We start from the raw sequence: 22,534 nt of genomic DNA on the forward strand, positions 1-22,534 counted from the left end.
CAGGGCACGCAAAACGAGAAATGTGGGTGTGAAGGTATTTCGCACGAAATAGCAAACAGCTGTTTCGTATGAAATTACATGGGTATTTCGCACGAAATCTGATTTCGTGTGAAACTTGATTTCGCTTGGGGTATTTCATGCGAAATCATCATCCCTATAAATACCCTTCGTGCCAAGTCATTTGTAACTTTCCGGTTTCAGTACCGAACTGCTGCCGAAGTGTCGACTCGTTGTAAAACATTGTCAAATCAATCAAAAGACAGTTTAAAGTGAATATCTAGCTGAATTGACTTGATACGTCTGTTTCCGCCTTTCGTATCGAGCAAAAACTCTTCTGATCGACTCATTCGGGTCAGAAAATGATCCTACACCAGAGCATATTACAATTACCTTTGTGGTTTCTACTTGTGGTCATCACCTTATACTATATGTTGTGGTTATATGAAATTCGAGAAGAAAAAAAGAGTGTCAAGTAGGCATCAACCCCCTATCGTGATGAACCACGCCCCTTAATCCCCATGCCAACTCCATGCGGTATTGTAGTTTATGTCTTTCAGCACGTGTGCCCTCTGATGTGGCACCAGGCCGCACCCCACAACACACATACATACTTTGTGGTCTCGCATTCGTGACATGGGCGACTTCATATGCATGCTTTCAATTCGTAGCAGTGACTTCATGTTTAGCTCATTACTTTCATGGATATTGAACTTCATAACTTAAAACCATTTCAAACTCATGTTTTGGTTATTTTGATCAAATCGAATGTTACTGTTTTTTCTAATTATTAGAAAGCATTTTTATTTGCTCTCGAACCGTCACAAACATTTTAAATACTAAACTCTAGTCTTATCAACCTGCAGAGTCGACCCAATAGTTGTAATGTGACAACTGGCACAAAACCGGTAATTTCCGTACTATTTTAATTATTATTTATTATCTGCAATTATGTTATTAATTGTCAACATTGTCTGATTACATGCTATATATGTGAATTCATGCACGTTTTATACTTCAAATATTGCTTTATGCATTACTTTTAGCGTTGCATCAGAAAGACTAGTAAACTCACCGGTAAGACACGTTGTGTCAGTAATTCTTGAGAAAGCAGTCAGATAATAGAATTAGGGCCTAGGAATAGTTCCAACATCTAAAATACATTAAAACCCAAGTGTGGATACAAGGGTTAACATATAAACTTTCTGGAAGCTAAACTATGCACTAAAAGACACCCGAAACGCACTGTAAATGCAGAATTCAGCATAAAACAGCCATAATTCAGCTATAATCAGCTATTTAACGCAATAATATCATGAAGAATTTATGTTTTATAGTCCAAAATAACTTACAAAGTGTCAGGAATTGAAACTGTCACAAAAGGTGCTTCATACTTAGTGAAACTGCGCAATTCAGCACTTTAACGAACCGTAACAAACTGAACAACCGGATAATAACTGGGACATCAAAATTTGACTAGATGTAATGTTTTTATGATATTAAGCTAGTATTGGTGCTAGAACACCTTAAAAATCATAAAAACACCTAAACACACTTAAACTAACTTAAACCCCCTCATTTGCACTTTAAACCCTTAACTTCTAAAATATTACATTTTACCCCCCCCCCCTCATGTTGCAAACGGCCACAAAGGGCCCCACATGACTTTTATTATTTTATATAACCACGTCTCCTAACTAGTTGGCATAAAATCTATGAGAAAGATCATGTGTTTGATTTTTCTTTATAAAAACCATAAGTGTTCACCATTGTCCATTAACACATAAAACTTCATCTTCTTCCTCCCATTCCTTCTTGGTCTCGGCTCAAACTCACCACCCTACCACCACCATTCCCAAGCTTCAATCTCATAATCTAAGGTGATCTAGAGGTGTATGAAGGCCATCTAAGAAGATGTATGGTGCTAGAAGTGGAAGGACCTAACTTTGGAGCCTTTAACCTCTCATTTTCTTCCTTGTTCATCCTCTCCATTCTTGTGCCACTTCCCTAGTCATTAGAGCTAGTAGTAAGCTTCTTGATCACTAAAATAGTTCATGTTAATGTTATGTACAAGTTTCACCATCTAAACAACTTAACTTCTAATGTTAAAAATGAAAAGATCTAACATATTTATGAAGAAATCAAGTGATTACATGAATTTTTAGTGTAGGTAATGAAGTTGTTGATGTTATATCTTGTGTTTATGTTTAGATCTAGTATGTTAAAGCTTAGATCTAACAAGTTTAAGCATGGATCTTGAAGGATCCATGGTTAAACTTGAAGATGAACATATGAAGCATTATGTGAACATGAAAAATGAATTTTGATACATAAACTTGTAATCTTGAAGTAATAAAGTGTGTGTAGAACTAATTTTTGAAACTAAATCTCATGGAAAGTTTGTTAAAAATTTTACATAAAGCTTATTTTTGAAATATTTAAAGTTCTTAAGCATGGATCTTGAAAGATCCATGGTTAAACATGAGATTAAAAATAATGATCTTTCTAATAAACATAAAAGTGGTTTTAGAAACATGATTTACAAACTTTGAAACCATCAAACTCATGGATGACTTGGTTAGTAAAATAAAGTCTTATAAAAGTTTGTTAAAATACTCAAGAACACTTATTTTTGGAAAGGTCACAATATGTTAAGTGTAGATCTAAAAGACCACACATTTTTAACAAAAATAAGTTCACCATGGTGTTTCACATGAAGAAATTGGTATATGTTGTTGGTGATTATTGTTGCAAAATTGTTTTGGTGTTGAAAAGAAAATAAACACATGTTTTGAAAACATGGAAAACCTCCATTTTTAGGGGAAACCATGTCAAAATTTTTATAAAATTTTGACACTTAGAAAATATAAGTTGTGGTGAAACTTAATTCCCTAAAAATTCACCTAAAAATATTTACCAAGGTTTCCCTAATTGTTGTGTAAAATTACAAGTCAGGAAATGGTGATTTATTCAAGTTAAAATCAATATTAAGTATGTATATTTTTAGGGAAAATATATATATTTAGTGATCACCAAATTTTGTGCTAAGTGTATATTATGTGTATCTATTACTTATATTAAAACAAAACAATTTTGGCCACTTGGCATTTCCTTAAACCATTTTTTGCCACCTGTCAACTTAATAGTACACAGATTTCTTCTTTGGGCGGCAACTAAAACCCTAAACCAAAATACGCGTAGATGGCTTCCTTCTCCTACAATCTTCTTTCATTATCGCAAAATAGGTAACTCTTTTTTTCCTTCTTTTAGTGTTCATCTCTTTCCTTACGATACACACTTTCCATAAATTTGAAATCAGCTTTCTTTCCTTCTTAATTCCAATAAAAAACCCTAATCAAAGCTGATTTCACCATCAATCTTTCTGTTGGTTCTCTTCTGTTGTTTTCTTCAAACCCTAGAATTGATTGTTCTTTGTTGAGGCTTGATGTAGAGCTCGAATTGATTGTTCTTTGATTGGTCTTGGGCTCGAATTGATTGTTCTTTGTTCATGTCAGCGATGATGGCTATTGAATAAACCCTAGATGATGGCTATTGAACAAACCAAACAACCCAGGTAACTTTCTCTTCATCTTCTTGACCTGAAGAGTTCTAGGGCTAATGTACGTTTAATGTACCCTAGCGACCGAAGAATCGTGTTTAATGTACGTTTAATGTTAATTCATGATTCCTACATCCATCTTTTTCTTCGATTGTGAATTGTACTATGTGTGTTTGAATTGTTATTTTTGTTTGTGTGTTGGTTTTATTTGATTTGGGAATCTAGGGTGTCTGTTTGTTCAATTTACAAGTTAGGGTTATTTTTTTTCTTTCACAATTTAGGTGAAATTCAGATCTGTATTGCAATTAGGTAGGTAGAGATCATTCATTAGGTACGATGCAGATTTGTTTGTTCTTTAACATATATTGTTGATTTTTTGTTTAAAATTTTCCCATTTTTTGATTGTTGTTCTATTCTCTAATTTCATCATTAATCCTTTTTTAGTTGGTGTTGTTGGAGTGGTTTATATGGTGTGAATTGTGTGTCTGAATATAAAAGAGAAAATCCTAATTTAGTTTTCTTAGTATGTAGATTCCTTTCATTTGATTTACTTTAATCGATGATTTGAACGCTTATTTAACCTTACTTGAATGGCCGATCATCATTTTTTTCCATTTTATTTGCTGTAGTTGATGACATTGAATGCTTATGTAACCATAATTGATTTGCCGATTTCTAAACAATTTTTTTGTCTAATTTTTACAGGGAAGCAGGTTATGTGCTTGAAGATATGCCTTACTTAACTGATCCACTCAGGCAAGCTTTTTATGTAATGAATTTAATTTATAAGGAATTGAAATTTGTGGCAGATTATTAGTTTATAGTATGTAGCAGTTGAATTCTTTTTTAATTTGATGGTTCATGTTTTGTAAATATGGGTTCAATTTGCTTTATGGTTCATTTGATTGTGATTTGGAATAGCTTCATTCAAGGTAGACATGAGATCGTGTCTTAGTACATGTTTTGATATATTTTTTTATTTTTTTCTCACCAGCAACTTTATATTTTTGTTAATGATTTAGTGAGTCTGTACATGAAGTTGTCAGCCGGGGATTCAAGGATCAACACCGGCATATTTAAGTTAGCACTTTCTATTTGAGAAAATTTGCATATAAAAGAATGTTTAGATTCCAAATTGACAATGCAGGGAGTAAGAAGTTTTTTTATCGATAGGTGAAAAAGTTTAGTTTTCAACAACTTCAGGTGCTTTTGGTGTACAACTATCATTTAATCTCTCTCTCCGATATACTACTGTCACGGTAAACATCTATAAATTATGTACTCATTTTTTATCATATGTTAGACGTGGCAATGTAACCCATTTACCTAGAGTGGGTTGATTCGTGACACATTTAATTTTACCTTTAAAGAGTCACCAAGTTACTGTTTTCAAGTTTGGTTTGTTAATTTACTTTTGAAGGTTGTGATGATGAGAAGAGCTTGGAATAAGCCAAAGCTGCTGGCAAAGGTACAATATCCCCAAATACCTTTTGCTTTTGAAAAATGACACGTATAACATCCACTTGAGCTATTCTTTTCATGTTTGAGAACATAATTTGATGTACTGATAGGTTGTAGTGTATGAAGTAATCACATGAATTACAATACAATTACTGATCTTGCTACATTTTCAACATTTCTACTTAGGCGGCCAGTATACGTAGAAATCGTGGAACATGAGAGATGAAACAACTTAATCCATAACGTGCATTTCCCCTTTGGATCCTTAACCTCAAGGATTTAGCTGGAACATTTGAGGAAGCTATGAGCATTGAGCAATGTCTGAGCAAAGTTCCCATGTACTGAGGGACGAGCTTTTAATTTTTTTTTTCTAAAGTGAGTTTGTTAGTTATATGTATTCTTATATGATCATAATATTATATAATAATGCATTAATATGTAACTAATTATATTTATAATGAGAACTTTATATTTAAGGAGTTTAATTTGCGCGTTTTTTCGAAAGTTAAGTGTTCATGGAAAGCAATTACGATTGCGAAGGTACGTTACGAGCTCCGCCCCTCGGTTTGCAAAGTCTGTGGTCTAGAACAAAAAGCTTATGAAAGCAAGCTCATGTTGGGTCATTTTCCACTACGAAAATAATTTGCTAACACTCTTTTGGTTGCAGTTTGTAACAGGAATGGTACATCGACATGTAGAAGAATTTCAGAGATCAAATCCGGATCCACCTGGATTTACTTGAACGTAAGTTGGGTAAACTTTTATGTTACTGTTATGATACATTTAGATAATTGTAAGTGAGATTTAAGTCTTTTGTAATATTACTTATAATATATAATTATACTGATCTTATATATCTGGTGTGAATGTTGAATTTTAGGATCAAGATGTCTTCATATGGTCATCAGATGGACTGCGAATATTATGCGTGAGGTGTCTCGGCTCACGAGGGGTCTGGTATGCATATTGAATCATGAATGTGAATATTCTGTGTGAAGTATCTCGAGCCAATTATCATTCTATAATTTGGGGAGTTTGGTAAGAACAAGGTAATTATCGAATGAAAATGATAGCTTGCCGGAATTAATAAGCCCAATTCGAGAGGGGCGTAACTCTCCGATAAAAAGGTTTCAAATAACAAAAAACAACAACAGAAAACCAAATGACAAAAAACCTGAAATTAAAGTTGCCATTACTAAATTAATTAACTATTGCTAACTCCCCACTAGCCACTAAAGTTGAACGGGTCAATAGGGGCCCCCAGAATAATCTATGGAGCTGCTCTAAAGACCCACCCATTTCTACTCAGGTCACATTCTTCTTTCTCTAGAACATACTCTCATTAGTCGAATCATATCAGAGTCTCAAGTCAAGAATTATCCTTAGTTTTCCATCTAATTAGCATTACCCCTTACTTTACAGGTTTCATTTTCACATATATTGATCTGTTACAAAGGTTTGATACATTGGTATTTATTGAAGCCTCTTATTTCCAATTTTGATATTTAATTTTTATTTGATTTGCAAATGGCAGCCTCTCTATCCTTATGGATAGAGGTAAGGTCTGTCTACATCCCACCCTCCCCGGACCCTAGAAGTAGCTTGCTATTTGTGGGATTTACTGGGTATGGTTGTTGTTGTTATTTGATTTGCAAATGGTCAACTGAAAGTTTCCTAATGGTGCTTACTTGCTGCAATTTACTGTAACTATTCAAAGAACTACATGTTGATAGTCAAAATGATTACAATTGAGTTTCTAAAATATGTGTTTGTATGATTTCATGACAGATCTGTGTAATTACCACTTTTAGTTCCCCAGTTTCATTAATTACCTCGCTTTCATCCTTGAACGGGTCAAGGTGATTTGGTTATTAATTTGTTCGTTTGGTAGCAAAATGGATGATCATTTGTGTTTTAGTCCACCCGCGAACCTCGCGGGTTCTTAAACTAGTTATATATATATTAGTGTATTAGAAACTTGAAAATACACTAAATACTCCCAAGGAGTATGAATACAAAAATACACATACAAATACATGAGAATACATAAGTATACAAGTATACAAAAATTCCTCACAAGGAAATACATGGACAAAATACAAGAAAATATATTTATGAAAATATATTTCTGAGCATATTATTAAATTTGGACAATATATGGATACTATGGACTTAAAAATATATTTTTGACAAATATATAACCATTACCAAGAAATGGAAAATGACGTGGAAAAAGTCATAATGCCAAAAAATTAACTATGTGACACGAAAAGAATTAATCCAACGAGAAGAAATCTGAGAAAAACAGTAAAACGCCAAATAATTAATAGTTGTAGATAACGCCAAAATTATCTTGCATGCAAAAAATAAAGCAGCATGTCAAACGCGAAAATCGGGAAAGGAGAAAAATACTAAAAAGACAAAAAAACCCCTCGGACCCGAATCATGCCCCGCACCACGTGTTGGGTCAGGATGCATTCTCACCGTTCTCACACTTTTGAGCGTTTTCTCCTGAACCCGTTTCTATATATATATAATTTTAAACATAGTTGTTTTATTTGTTTTTTTTATGATTATTTATTGTAGTTCGGCTAAAGGACGTAACATTCAAGGGTTTGCAAACATCGAGTAAGTTTTTTTTGTACTTTTTGAAGACAAATGATACACTTTGCAATTTAGTGTTAACATAAAGGACGATTTTTGTAAATTACTCATAACTTTATATTTTCTATAACCTTATTTTTGTTTATAGCTTTAGGTTTATATTTGTTACAATATGTAGGATCGTGTACGTGGTAGCGGGTGTGACGATGTTGAGGTCATGAAAATGACTTAACAGATTACCAATCAAAATACTCGAGTGGTTTTCATCATGTTGAGACGTGGGAGGTGGTTAGAAAACATGACAAATGGGCCCAGTATCATTGTTGGGTGAAGAAAGTAGTAGTTCGGCCATAAAAGAAAGTCAGGATTCGGGTAACTACAACACGGGTACACCTAGAACCGAATTAAATAGTTCTATACCCAACATAAATGAAGAACCCTCACGAGGAAGACCACAAAAGAAAGATGAGAGAGCTGTAACAACATTCTATGAAAGAAGCAAAACAAGTAAAAGCGTTGGAGTTGATTAAAATAAAAAAGAAACGAGAGGAAAACGCAATAGCGTTACTTGCGGAACAATGCGAGACAGTGAGACAACTTATGTATGATCAAGATATGGAGACGTTTACTAAGCCACATGACAATGTTCCACTGGAGTGTTGCCATTCACTCTAGCCCGAAAACACGAGATTGCAAAAAAAAAATATATATATAATTGGCAATGCAATTTCTAATTTTTAGTTTTATTGTTTATGATTTTATTTTCCTAGTTTTAAATTAATGTAATGTTTTCTCTAATTTAGTGTAATTTTATTTAGTTTAATCTAATCTATTGTCTTTTTTTAATTTAATATAATTTTAATTTGTTTAAAATATATTTTAATTATTAATGAATAATTTTTAGAAATAAAAAAAGGACTACTCCCGTGAGGGGAGTACCCGTTATGTTTGAGTGCAAAATGAAGAGTGAAGATGGGAGTTGACATGACATATTGTGATTGACTGTTGTCTCAACCCCCGATCCCTAATCTCCGGGAACGGGCGGTCGCGAGCCAGTTTCAGTGGTATCTTGTTTATTGTCTAATTTGGCAGCGGAATTTACATCAGGACCGTAGTTAGGAAATATTTTATCAGAGTAAAATACCACATTTCCATATCATTAAACACATGGGTAAAACCCAAGTTTTCAGTACACATATCTTCATAAGGATACATCCTATTTTATTTAAGTAAAACATCTATTTCTTTTTAGGTAACTTTATTGCCACTTTTCCAAGCATTCAGTGCTGTCCAGCTGGCTTCTATTTGGCTTTCACATTTTGTTACCTGAAACACGTTTTAAAAATATTTTGTCAGTGAGAAATACTGGTGAGTGAATCCCAGTTCAATCAAGTTTAATTAAAAACCCTTTTACAGTATTGAGGGCGCATCCGCAATTACATTTGTTTCCAAGTTATATCAATTACCACCACACGGTACTATCGTTCCGACTTATGGTCATGTTACTCCTATCCAGGTTGTAACAAATTTTGTATACAAAACCCCAAATTTACCGACTGTAATTGTATTCTTACAAATACTCAATAACTGCTATTCGCATGGAAAAATATTTAAGGTTTTGTAAAACAGTTCACAAAATAGGTTTACAAAAAGAGGATAAACTCACATTGCTGTCTTAGGGTCTTCAGTAAGGATTTCCTGGGAATAATCTATAAATTACACAAATGCACGTGTGTTAGTATAATTACCCATTTTAACATTAGTAATACCCTCCCCGAGACGGCATTCCAACGACTACGTCGGGCAGAACCACGACAGCCGTTACGGAACCCTAGATCAATCGGGCAGAGTATCTAATACGTCTCCAGGGGTTATAATACTTACATCGTAGCAGAACCTCGCTATTTAGGAGGGTATTAGACTCGAGTATAATGCCCACTATAAGAAAATTTGAGAGAAAGAAACGATTTTGAACGAGTTCGACTGAGATCCGATGGCTCCTTTATATAGGGCATGATTTCAGCTTTTACGCGGCCCGCGTAAGCGTAGACAAGGGTCTACGCGGCCCACATCAAACCCAGGTCAACGTGTAGCTCATCCGGATCAGCTAGTAGGCTCGACACGATGATGACACGTGTCGGCCTGGGGTGTTGCCGCGTTCTTGCTCTCTCGCGGCCCGCGTAAGCTTAAGGGGTGGCTTACGCGGCCCGCCTAAACCCCTAAAATCATATTTTTGATTATTTTTATTAATATTTAAGATATTCGGGGCCCGTTGTCACGTATGGGGTGTTTTTAGGGACATATTGAGATTTAAAGGGAATATGTCACAGAATAGTAACCAAGTTTCAAAAGTGTTCTAATTAGGTCACTGGGATCGTTTTTGTCCCAATTAGATAACTTAACATTCAAATCAAGTCATGTCCTTTTTTCTATGTGTCAAGAAAAAAATGAAGAATAAGATGTTGGGATTGGATTAGTCTAATATATGAAATTATATTTATTAAAAATAAAAACACTTTAATTACATTAAAAATTAAAAAAACAAGTTACAATTCACGTCATCACTCAAAGTTAGCATCAAATAAAAGGGAAAAAAGAAACAAAAATCCACATCACCATGGTTACTTATGAAATGGATGAAAAGACCATTAATTTTAATGAAAAATGAATGTGTGACCTGATTGGAACATTTTTAAAACTTGAGTGACCTAATTGGAACAATTTTAAAACTTGGTTACTATTCTACAAAGTTACCCCTATTAAAATATATTAGGGTGTCGGAAAAATTATGAGGGTGTTGGTTTTCTTGAGAATTGTTATAACTGTGGTAGAGATGTGACTACTCCCTACGAGGGGAGCATCCTTACACACCCTAACGAAAGGAGAAAACGCATGAGGGGTACCCACCACGCTTAGAAACTAAAACTATAGATGCATCTTTTAAAAGATCTAGTGATTAAAATTGTTTTCTTTCATTTACTATAATTTTATATGTACAGAGTTATATGTGTGTGTGTTTAATTTAGTAATGAAAGGATGGTTTAGCATATTTGAAGAGGTCATTAGGCAAACAAATATCATGGTGGAGAAAAATTGTAGCATGCTTCCTTTTTCTATAAATTGGAAGTCCAAGATATATGTAGAATGCAACAAGAAGCAATTAAAATGGCTAACAAAAATTTGTGTATATTCATCCTCATAGCAACAATAGTGACTCAAGCTACATGGGTTCGAGCTGTGGAATATACGGTTGGTGAATGTAAAGGTTGGAACGAGGGTGTTGATTTCCAAGCTTGGGCCGACGGGAAGCAATACGTTCAAGGAGACAGACTTGGTATATTCTTATACATAATTAATCATACATGATCTGATTTGTTGGTGTTTTTAATAAGTCTTCTACCTAATTAAATTATCTATATTGCTGATGCAGTTTTCAATTACGAATACGGAAAACACAATGTAGTGTTACTACCAGATCAAGCCTCATTGGATAACTGTAATCTTGAGAAACCACTTATATCACTCGCTCATTGTGGAAGGAATGTTGTCAACCTACGTACCCCGGGAAGGGTTTTTGTATCCAGTGCCGTCGGAGAGGATTGTAAGAAAGGCCTGAAGTTTTGGGTCGATGTCAAGCCATGTCCTGCAGTACTGCAAGGAGCACACTACATAACTTAAAATTGAGGATTGCGTGTCTCGGCTTTTATACATTTTTTTTGTGTGTGTGTTTGTTAATAATTGTTCATATTTGCTTGGGTTTAATGTTAATGGCTTTCTTGCCTCCTCTATTCTCATTCCTCAAATATATATAGACATGTACAAAACCCTAGAATTAATTACAATTGACATAATTATGGAAATCTAATATTGACTCCTATTACACCCACGCAGTCGAAGCGGGGGGTTGCCGAATGTTGAGACTGGAATGAAAATCATCAAAAAGTATCCGGGGCAGCCCCTTGGTGAATATGTCAGCAATTTGGTGACGAGAAGGCACATGAAGGATTCGCACTTGACCTCGTTGAACTTGTTCCCGCACAAAGTGAATATCGAGCTCAATGTGTTTCGTACGTTGATGTTGTACCGGATTACCTGATAAGTAAATAGTGCTCACATTGTCACAGTATACTAATGTGGCACGAATGAGAGGATGACGAAGCTCAAGAAGCAAGTTACGCAACTAGCAAATTTCAGCGCCCACGTTAGCTACCCCACGGTATTCGGCTTCGGCCCTGGAGCGAGATATGGTAGGTTGGCGTTTAGATGATCATGAGATTAAGTTATCACCGTAATAGACACAATAACCACTCGTGGACCATCGAGTGTCGGGGCAACCGGCCCAATCTGCATCGGTGTATGCCACGAGAGAAGGAGTCGCGGATGAGCATAGGGTAAGGCCGTAGGAGGTGGTGCCTTTGATGTACCGAATGATGCGCTTTAAGGCGTTCCAATGACCTGTTTTTGGGGCATGCATGTGCATGCAAACCTGTTGCACCGCGTAACTGATGTCGGCCCGGGTAAACGTAAGATACTGTAGCGCTCCAGCGAGACTACGATACAGAGTAGGATCATGAAAGTCCTCGCCAGAGTGAGCACTCAACTTGGAGTGCTTGTCAACCGGGGTAGTGACGGGATTGCAAGACTGCATCCCGGCCTGTGCGATGATATCCAAAGCGTATGACTGTTGAGAAAGAAACATAGTGTTATGTTGGCGAGTAACAGCGACCCCGAGAAAGAAACTGAGTGGCCCAAGATCTTTCATGGCGAATTCATTGGCTAAGCTAGCCATCAACTGATGTCGAAGCTGGTCGGTTGATGTAACAAGAAGAATATCATCAACATAGAGAAGTAAGTAGGCAACTGTTGCATCGTCATGCAATGTGAACAACGAAGCATCACATTTACTTTGCCGAAACCCCAATGTTAACACATAATCAGTGAACCTTTGGTACCATGCCCGCGACACCTGTTTCAACCCATATAATGACTTTTTCAATCGACAGACGTGATTGGGAAAACCTGTGTGGCGAAATCCCATAGGTTGATACATATATACAACCTCATTTAATTTACCATGCAAAAAAGCATTTGAAATGTCTAACTGATGAACAGGCCATGACTTTGATAATGCAATCGACAATACCGTACGTATAGTAGACGGTTTAACGACTGGACTAAACGTTTCTCCACAATCAATACCCACCTGTTGTAACCGACCGTCACACACAAGACGTGCCTTGTATCGTTCTAACGTACCGTCTGACTTAAACTTGTGTTTAAATAGCCACATGCTACGAATAATGTTCATGTTTGGTGTACATGGCACGAGATCCCAAGTATCATTTTTAATAAGAGCATCGAATTCGTTGGACATAGCTTGAAGCCATACCGGTGTGGACAAGGCCTCGGTTGGGTTTTTAGGTAGGGGGACGACAGGTGTGGTGGTGGTTGTATGAAGGTTGAGTTGCCGTTTAGGTTTGGTAATCCCGTCCATTGCGCGGGTTCGCATGGTACGGGTGGGTTGGGTGGCAGTGGGCTGGTTCGGTATAGTGGTAGGTATAGGTGTAGTGTGAGCGGATGTGTTAGGCAATGGGGTAGGCTGGGCAGTGGGTGGAGATGCTTGGGCCGAGAGAGGGGTGGTAGGAGGCTGGGCCGAGACGGGAGTGGGAGGGGTGTGGGCCGGGGAGCTTTGGGCCGATAGTGGAGTGGAGGTGGTATGGGCCGGTAAGGGTTGGGGAAGGGGAAATTGGACAGCGGGCCACAACAGTGGGGAGAGCCCGGTTTGGAGGAAGTCATAGGAGGGTTTAGGTGATATATGGTTAGCAAACAGAAAGGTAGTTTCATCAAACACGACATGGCGAGATATAATAATTTGTTTGGTTTCGAGATTGAAGCATTTGTAGTCTCGGTGGGTGAGTGGGTATCCAAGGAAGACGCACGGAAAAGAACGGTGTTCGAGTTTGTGGATGGTGGTATAAGTTTTCGGTGGGTGTGGATAAGCTCTGATACCATGCTAGGGTTTAATGTTAATGGCTTTCTTGCCTCCTCTATTCTCATTCCTCAAATATATATAGACATGTACAAAACCCTAGAATTAATTACAATTGAAATAATTATGGAAATCTAATATCGACTCCTATTAATATCGATCTAGTATGAACACTTTTTGTTCGGATCAATAATTATATATCATATGTAAGTTCGAAGGGGATTGGACAATAGTGTAATAAATAATGAATTTTGGATTTGTAGTTATTGATATTAATTGTGGAGCATGCTCATTTCTATATTGAAATGAGACATATATATTACGATTGTAGTGCATATAAGAATACACGGTAGGGGGTCGTTCCCCTTCCGTTTTGGTCCGGCGCCCATCCACACATCGCCCCGCCCCCCGTCTTCGTCGTGTCCGTCTTTTGAGACGTTGGGGACGCTCCACAAGAAGACAAAAAAATGCCCCCTTTTCCATGCTTATTGACCGTTAGAAATAAAAAAAAAAAATTAATTGCCTTTATTTTATAAAAACCGGCTATAATTCAAACCCCACTCCAAATCCTTCAAATTTTATATAAATTCAACCTTTTTATCCCATTTTTTAGAGTATGTTTATTTATATTTAATAATGAATTTAAGTTCTTAGGATTTTTTTTTTAAGTTTATATATTTTTTTTAAGTTTATGTAATGTTTTTTTTAATATTAATGAATTTATTTTTCTATCTTATTTGATAAATGTTAAAAAAAAGTAGATGAATTAAAAAAAAAGTAAACTTGTGGGGTAGGATCATCCTCTCATTTTCATTGTTTTAGTGTGATGGATCATCCTCAAAGGAACAATAACGTGACGCCTAAATGGCGGATCATCCTTCAAAGGAGGATGGTCACCATACCGCATAGCCTAAGCTCTCAAACTTGATCAGAAAATACATATATATTGTAGTGTATATAATTCTTTGAAATGCAATCAATTTTGAATTGGTTATAGAAGGAATATAACAAACATCCAAATTCCAATATCTACCTTACGGACCATATATTTATATTTTAAATGAAACGCATATTAAGTTTGGAAGGTGGTGGTAGAAACTAACAAGTGGTGATGCTCAAGTTACTTAAGCTGATGGATGATAACACATTTAAGAATTGGATAATCGGATTTGGGTTGTTCGCATGTTGGTTATATTAGGACGGTGGTTATGTGGAACCGGGTTGGGGCTCCACATTTCACATTCCTTTGAATCCGTTTTTCTTTACTTGTCCAACCCAATCGGTTAACTAGCGCAACTAGGTGAACCTTCCTATTCACTTGAATTGCACAAGGCACAACCACACATATAATCAGGAAAGTTGCATCATAGTTCTCCATACAATATGTTATAATTGATAGACGGGTGCGGGGAGCTATGGCCAGTCGTGAGGTAGTGGTCGCCCCCATTAAAAAAATTAGTGTCATACTTGCATCAAAATCCGGACCGACCCGTAAAATTTGCAATCAACCCCATAAAATTTTGCAATCCCCTTGAATTCGTCGGATCTTTGTTGATGAATATTGTTGATCAAAGATGGAGTGTGATGATGTTTTGAATGTTGATGATGTTTGAACGGTGATAAAAACAAATGGTCGGGTTTGCAGGTTGTGTTTACAAAGGAAGATGAAAGAGATAGGTTATTTGCCAATGATGTTGTAGCCTAGTGGTTGCAATGGAGGTGGGAAGGTTTACCACCTTGTGGGTTTCTGCCCAGGAGTGCTCAGGTTCGAATCCCACTTCAATCGAGCTTTGGTCATGTATAGCCTTGATCAGTGACGGATCCAGGAATTTTTTTCAGAGAGTTCCTTTTGCTAAATTCTCAATGATTTTCACTAATTATTTCCAAGTCATACAGGGTTTACACTAGAATTTTTCATTTCTTTCCAAACCAAGGGGGTTCCTGGGAACCTAGGAAGCCCCTCTGAATCCGCCACTGGCCTTGATCGAGATGTTGTTAAAAAAAAAAAGATAGGTTATTGGGAATAGGAGTAGAAAAGTTAAATTCATAAGAAAGGTTGTTAAAATCCAGTCCATTTAAGTATTGGTTTGAAGTCGGCTTGTAACTCATGGTGTCGGCAGCACTATGCGGGGATGGCTGCGGTGAACCAAGTTCTTGAGCGGGAACACCGCCGCCATCACCGCGGGGAGGTGGATTGGGGAGGGGTTACCGCATGAAGGAGGGAGGGAGATGGTGGGCCATCCTCTTTTCAACCAATCAAAACATTTTTTTTTTTGAATAAAAAAGCAAGTCTCCTAAGAGGGGAGTGCCGGCATCAAATTGAGGGTGTGAGGAGAGTTTAAGAGGAGAGTTAACATGACATAACCTGATTGGGTGTACGTAAGAGAGGGGACTCCCCTAAAAGAGGAGTGCCCCTCTCACCCTCACTAAATTTGCTGATTAATTCTGAAACACGTATATACTCTTTTCACAATTTAGTTTCTCGAATGGGGTCATTGTCTTGCAAATTATCCTAAAAATGATAATATTGTCTTTTCGAAAGAAATGTTTCTTATGTGAAACACCTTATGAAATAAATCCTTCTTTCACAATAACATTGTTTTGTTCTCAGGAAGGAAAAATCTTTTGTAAAAAACAATAAAAGAAATAAAATAGTCATGTTAAGTTTAGCATATTTTTTAATTTCTATTTGAGTAAACTACCATTTTGGTCCTTGAGGTTTGGTCACTTTTGTCACTTTAGTCTAAAACTCAAACCTTTTGCATCTGGGTCCCTGTGGTTTCAGTTTTATTGTCATTTTGGTCTAAAAAATGGAATCAGGTCATATTTGTCTCATAAAATCTTGCAATTTTGTCATTTTCCTGAGGGGCAAATCAGGTCATATTTGTCTTATAAAATATGATATTTATTTATAAAAAAGAAATGATCATTTTGCCCTTGCGAAAAAGGACAAAATAACAGGATTTTAAAAGACAAATATGACCTGATTTCATTTTTGGACCAAAATGACAATAAAACTGAAACCACAGGGACCCAGATGCAAAAAGTTTGAGTTTTAGACTAAAGTGGCAAAAGTGAGCAAACTACAGGGACCAAAATGGCAGTTTACTCTTTCTATTTCTACATTGACAAACCTTTCTTATGATTAAGTTTTTATACAATATAAAATATTAGTTAAGCACAACTACTTTTTTTTTTTGTAATTATGTATATTTTAAAAGATCAAAAAAACTGGATCAACTTTGCATCCTGTCGTTTAAACGTTGTCAAAGCTAACCGTTACTCACTAACGGTCAAAGGGTAAAATGGCCATTTCACCTCAACAAATCCTATTTCAAACGCTGTCATTTCAAACATCTCCAATTCATCAAAATGTTCAAATCTTGATCCCCATTTCATCTCTTTCATGCTTAAATAACACTCTCACTAACCATTTCAATCTTCCATTAATGCATCAACAAACCTTAACCCTCAATCCTGACCTTCGCACGCCCAATTATGGAACAAGATTCTCTCCCCCACTGTTCATCTAAACCCCAGATTAAGAATACACCATTTGAAAACCAGTTTTTTTGTTTGGAGTAATCAGGTTCCGGTTAAATGAAGAAGTATGGTGTTGAGGATTCTATTTTTGATGATGATTGTCGTGTGTTTCCGTTTAGTGTTGTTAACCATAGAGATGGGTTGCATGGTGGTGGTTTTACGGTCAAACCCATCACATTCAGGATTCAGGAATACACTCGTCATCTTTATTCACATTTACTAAATCTTTCCCAGAAAATTCACCAGATGCAATCACCTCCGCAAACCACTGCAGAACCGAATCATCTGAGAGTGGATTCGATGACGAAATGGACATGAAAGCCTCAGTTGCAGATTTAACAAGTTTCTGATCATCTGTTTCAAAATGTTGGTATCTTCATCAAAAGACCGATTCAAATCAATGCCATGCCTAGGTTCCAAAATGTTGTTTTTATCAATTTTAGCATTCTTTTCATGAGTATGGATTGCTGAATCTTGAATGGGGTTAATGATTTAGGGTTTTAAATGGGGAAGAAAGAGGGGTATAAACGTCATTTCGCATAATACTAACAGTCAAACTACCGTTGACTTGACAGAGGCTCCAACATTAATTCAATCAAGAAACGGCCGGGTGTAAAATTGATTGATGTTTAATTAGGTTGTAAAGTTGATACCAAGGTATAACCACAGGGTGTAAAACTACAGTTTCCTTTTTTTTTTCTTAAGAAACACTTGTAATTGTAATTCAAAATAATGATAATGATTGTTAGGGATATATTTTCTAAACTTAAGGATCACGGATCCTCAATTCTGTTTGAATTAAGGATCCTCAGAAGATATTGCAGGATCAGGATCCAGGATCCTCATTGTTATCCTTGCACTAATGGTTGCCTTCACTATGTTTAAGTTTGTTTTGCAGGAGTATACGTATTGGACTTGGTCTTGCCGATATTCTTGGAGAATATGCTCTAAATATTCTGCACGTGCATTTCCTAATGACCGTTATGGGAGTCGTGGGAAGCTAGCATGATTTGTGGAATGTTAGTTAGTTAGATTATTTCTATTTTTAAAGGGGATAACAAAGCTTGAATTAGAACAAGTTAGCTAACACACACACTCTCGCAAGCTCTCGGCAATACATTGGCGATTTCATACACTTTTGCACACTAGTGATCCTTGTAACAAGCTTGTTATCATCCCGAGTTGTAACAATCATTTTTTTAATTATAGTTGGTGATCGGTAGTTTCCATCACCCGAAGTTTTTTATGCCGGAGATCAACTCTTGATTAAGGGCTTTTTCTTCGTATAAATCCTTGTGTCACTTGTTCATTTCACTTGCAAGTTGTTCATACAACTGTTCATTGATTCAAGCATCACACCTCACAACAAAAGATTTGGTTGTATTATCCTAGCTTGATTTTTGACCAAAACGGTTTGGCGCCCACCGTGGGGCAATTGGTGCTTCATTCCTAAGAATTTTTGTCATTGTGTTCATTATCTTCCAAGCAGATGGCTTCTTCAGCAAAGAACACTTCAAGTTCCATGCCGACAATCACTTCTTCACAGGGCGTTCCACCTTTGCCTCCACCACCTTTTGGATCTCAGAAGAATACTGAAAATGCTGCGAAGAGACAGAGCCCCATTTTCCCAAAACCACCATCTTCTACTGTTTCTTCTAATCCTACTAACAGTGATCTCTTTACTTTGATTTTGCAGATGAGGGATCACATACAAGAGCAGGACAAAACCAACGAAAGGATCATCCGAGAGATTGGTGACATCAAGAAACAGTAGAAGTCAGTGGAGGATCACTCTCCATTGATACCCAGATCGCTGAATTTCGACACTCCGGTCATAACCTCCCAGCATTCTGCAGCTTCGGATGTCCAATACTAGGGTGGATCAACAGGAATGCGTTCTGGATCATCAGTAATGACTCAGGCTCTAGGATCCTACTTTCAACCCTCAGGATCCTCTATTCAGCATCAAGGATCCTTCTTCCAGCATCAGGGATCCTTCACCAGTTCAGGAGGGTACATGGGGACACAGCCAGTTCAAGGATCCTCTCAGGTTCAAGGATCCTCTCAGGTTCAAGGATCCTCCTTTCAGCCTCAAGGATCCTCATCTCAGGTTCTCGGATCCATGGATTATCCTCCAAGACCCCCATCTACAACACATCAAGGATCCAACATCTTTCAGGATCAAGGATTCTTTAGGAGTGTACAACCTGGAAGTTCAGATGTTCATCTAGGAGACTTCATACCAATGCAGACCATTGCTTCTTTTGGTCCCTCAATTATACCAGAATCCCGTCAATATGGATTCACATCCGGAATTCCAAACTTGAATCCTCTGGGAGGTAACACTTTGAATAATTCATATACTGCTAACCATGGCTTTATGCAAGATACAGGTATCAACCAGGCTATGGCTAGGGAACTATAGAAACTGAAGGATATGATATCCAGTGTACCATGAGTGGTTAAACCCATTCTTGAAATCCCATATGGAAGCCACAAGATATCCCGTTTTGCACCACCTCTTTGTGATGCAGAAATTCCCAAAAAGGTTCCAGATACCAACCATGAAGCTATATGATGGTTCGAAGGATCCAGAAGAGCATGTGGCTCAATACAGAGAAAGGATGGAGATCAATCCAATTCCTGAGAGGTTAAAAGAAGCATGTCTATGCAAGGGTTTCGGATCCACACTCACAGGATCAGTTCTTAAATGGCTGCTAAGTCTTCCCCTTACTCTAATACTTCATTTGCTAATCTAGTTAACCTGTTTAATAGTCAATTCTCATGTAGTAGAAAATTTGAACGATTAACTAGTGATCTATATAGGGTAACACAAGGTCAAAATGAATCACTTAGAGATTATATCACTAACTTTAGTAAAGAATCCTTGGATATTCCTAATTTGGATATTGCTACGGTTGTAGAAGCCTTCAAAATGGGTTTACTTAGGGATTCATTGTTCTATGATGATGTTGTCATGAGCCCTTGCAGGAATCTTGATGAAGTGAGAACCAGGGCCCTTAGATTCATCCGATTAGAGGATGATAAAAGGATCCAAGAAAGGCTGGTAGGATCCTCGAAGCAGGAAAAGCAAGGATCCTACTTCAGGAACAATAAGTGTTGGTGCACTACATCTGTCGACTTCGTCTTGGATCAAGTCATATATTGTATTATATAGATTAGGGCGCGTTTTACGAGAAAACTGGAGATTGTATGTGTTTAGTAGGGAGGTTTCGCTCATATGGTCAAAGCATGTAGTTTCGCTTATGTGACATATGAGGTTTCGCTTATATGGACATGTCCATATAAGCGAAACCACTAGGTCTATATATAGCAGTCCATTCGAGCGAAACCATAACCATTCCATTGTACTTGATTTACTAACATAAAAACTGGCAAGATGATGAACCATAACCCCAACTTTAACCCATGTGTAATCTACATGTGGTAAAAACAAACTCATTTTCCGGAAAAATCATTTTGATTAAAACAAACTTAAGTGTTTTGAAATTTAAATGAGAAAATGGTTTGTGAAAGGGGGAGTTCTGATTGTTTATGCCTAGTGGATGGCGAATTGATGCAATCCGATGTCAGTAGTCAAGTTTTTGTACAGTTTGGTTTGTGTTCAAGTGGGTCAAGAGTTTAGTTGTTTTCAAATTTTTCTTTAATGTGTTTGTATTTTAGGGGGAGTAGAAAATTTTCAGAAAATCCAAAAACATTAGAAAATTTGAAAAATACAAAAACATGTTAAAATCAAAAACGAGTTTTGTTGTGAAAAGAGGAAATGATAGTACATCACTGTCACAACATGCTAAAGAATTGGAGTGTTAAAAATGTGATAAACAATCTCACTGAGGTTATGCCAGTAGGTTTTTACACACTTAGTAAATTGTGACGAGATATAAACATAAAAATTCAAACTGGTTACTAAAAAGTACACTTCAAGAGTTCAACAACGATTAAATAAGAAAAAAGGTTACAATTCTGGTTTGGGTTCTCAAAAGAAACCAAACCAAAATCGTAGCTACAAACCACTAGGTTCTCAAAAGAAACCAAACCAAAATCGTAGCTACAAAAAGAAAGGTTACAATGAGGTTGTTTTTACCACATGTAGATTACACATGGGTTAAAGTCGGGGTTATGGTTCATCATCTTGCGAGTTTTTATGTTAGTAAATCAAGTACAACTTAATATCCCTGATTTACCGTGTTGCATTCAAGTAATCTTTGTACTACTTGTAAAAATAACCACTTGTAAGATCATCAATCAATACCACTTGTAGGAATGAGTCATCTATATTAACCTCTTTACCACTTGAAAAATTATCCACAAAAATGCCGATTCCTGCTTCTCAATTACCTATCTGGAAGCTCCGGCGTAGTCTTTTCACCTGTAAAATTTAAACACTTTCAAAATCTTTCAAGCCAACTTTACAATTACTAGAAAGATGCCGATTCATGATCCACGATAAAAACTTGGGATCTCCGGCGTAGTCCTTCGACTATTTATGGGAAACAGACTTCCATCCAAGTCTTTTCAGACTTGATGGCTTTTAGTTCTTGCGCAGTGGGGTTGTATGTTGCCTTTTTAGTTGCATAAAAATCTTTAACCCCCTTTGCTTTCCCATTCAACATTTTTCCAAAAATCTTTTTAACACTTCCATTAAACGTTTTCTCGACATCAAATTTGTTTTTCTCGTTGTAAAATTGATTCAAAATGTCAACCTTTCCAACTTTCTTTTTAATATCTTTGAATTTCAGTGATGGAAAATCAACATCATTCACTGAAACTTTTACCTCACCTTGTGGCTCTTCTGGCTTTGTGGAACCAGATTCATCGCCGACATTCACATCAACTTTCTTAACAGCCCACACTTGGTTGTCTTTCTCTTTCTTTTTATAAAAATTCTTTTCGAACACTCACCAACCTCATAATTTGAATTTTCAAAAACTTTAAGTTTTTCGGTTGGTGGTTCAACATCAACAACTTTTTCTTTCAAATTCCTAGAAACTCCCTGTTTTGATTTGACATTTTTAGAACAGTTCCATGCAATGTGACCAGCTTCATTGCATCTGTAACAGGTACGAGTTTCTTTTGGTTGCCACACTTCAATTCCATTCTTTCTTTTATCAGCAAGAAACTCTTGATTTGACTGTCTCCAGAACGGTTTCTTCTGTTCATCTTCTGAACTTCCACCTGACACAAATTCAGTTTTTGTTTTAGAATTTTTCATACTTTTATGATTTTCTGGTGGAATAAAGCCTAAACCTTTCTTTTTGTAGCTACGATTTTGGTTTGGTTTCTTTTGAGAACCCAAACCAGAATTGTAACCTTTTTTCTTATTTAATCGTTGTTGAACTCTTGAAGTGTTTTTTCTAGGT

General features: G+C 36.6%; 1 protein-coding gene and 1 long non-coding RNA gene across 2 annotated transcripts; both read left to right on the forward strand.

Moving 5' to 3' along the window:
* Positions 1 to 3,109: 3,109 nt before the first annotated feature.
* LOC110938962 lies at positions 3,110 to 4,404 on the forward strand. Its single transcript, XR_002591851.2, has 3 exons — positions 3,110 to 3,242; positions 3,513 to 3,571; positions 4,262 to 4,404. It is a non-coding gene; the product is annotated as an uncharacterized LOC110938962 (long non-coding RNA).
* Positions 4,405 to 10,786: 6,382 nt separating this feature from the next.
* On the forward strand, positions 10,787 to 11,299 carry LOC110938959 (uclacyanin 1). The gene is made up of 2 exons (XM_022180909.2): positions 10,787 to 10,955; positions 11,052 to 11,299. Exons 1-2 carry the CDS (start codon positions 10,787 to 10,789, stop codon positions 11,297 to 11,299), a joined length of 417 nt encoding a protein of 138 aa, XP_022036601.1.
* Positions 11,300 to 22,534: the final 11,235 nt, after the last annotated feature.

This window comes from Helianthus annuus, chromosome 5 (genome assembly GCF_002127325.2).
Source record: "Helianthus annuus cultivar XRQ/B chromosome 5, HanXRQr2.0-SUNRISE, whole genome shotgun sequence".
NCBI lineage: Eukaryota > Viridiplantae > Streptophyta > Magnoliopsida > Asterales > Asteraceae > Helianthus > Helianthus annuus.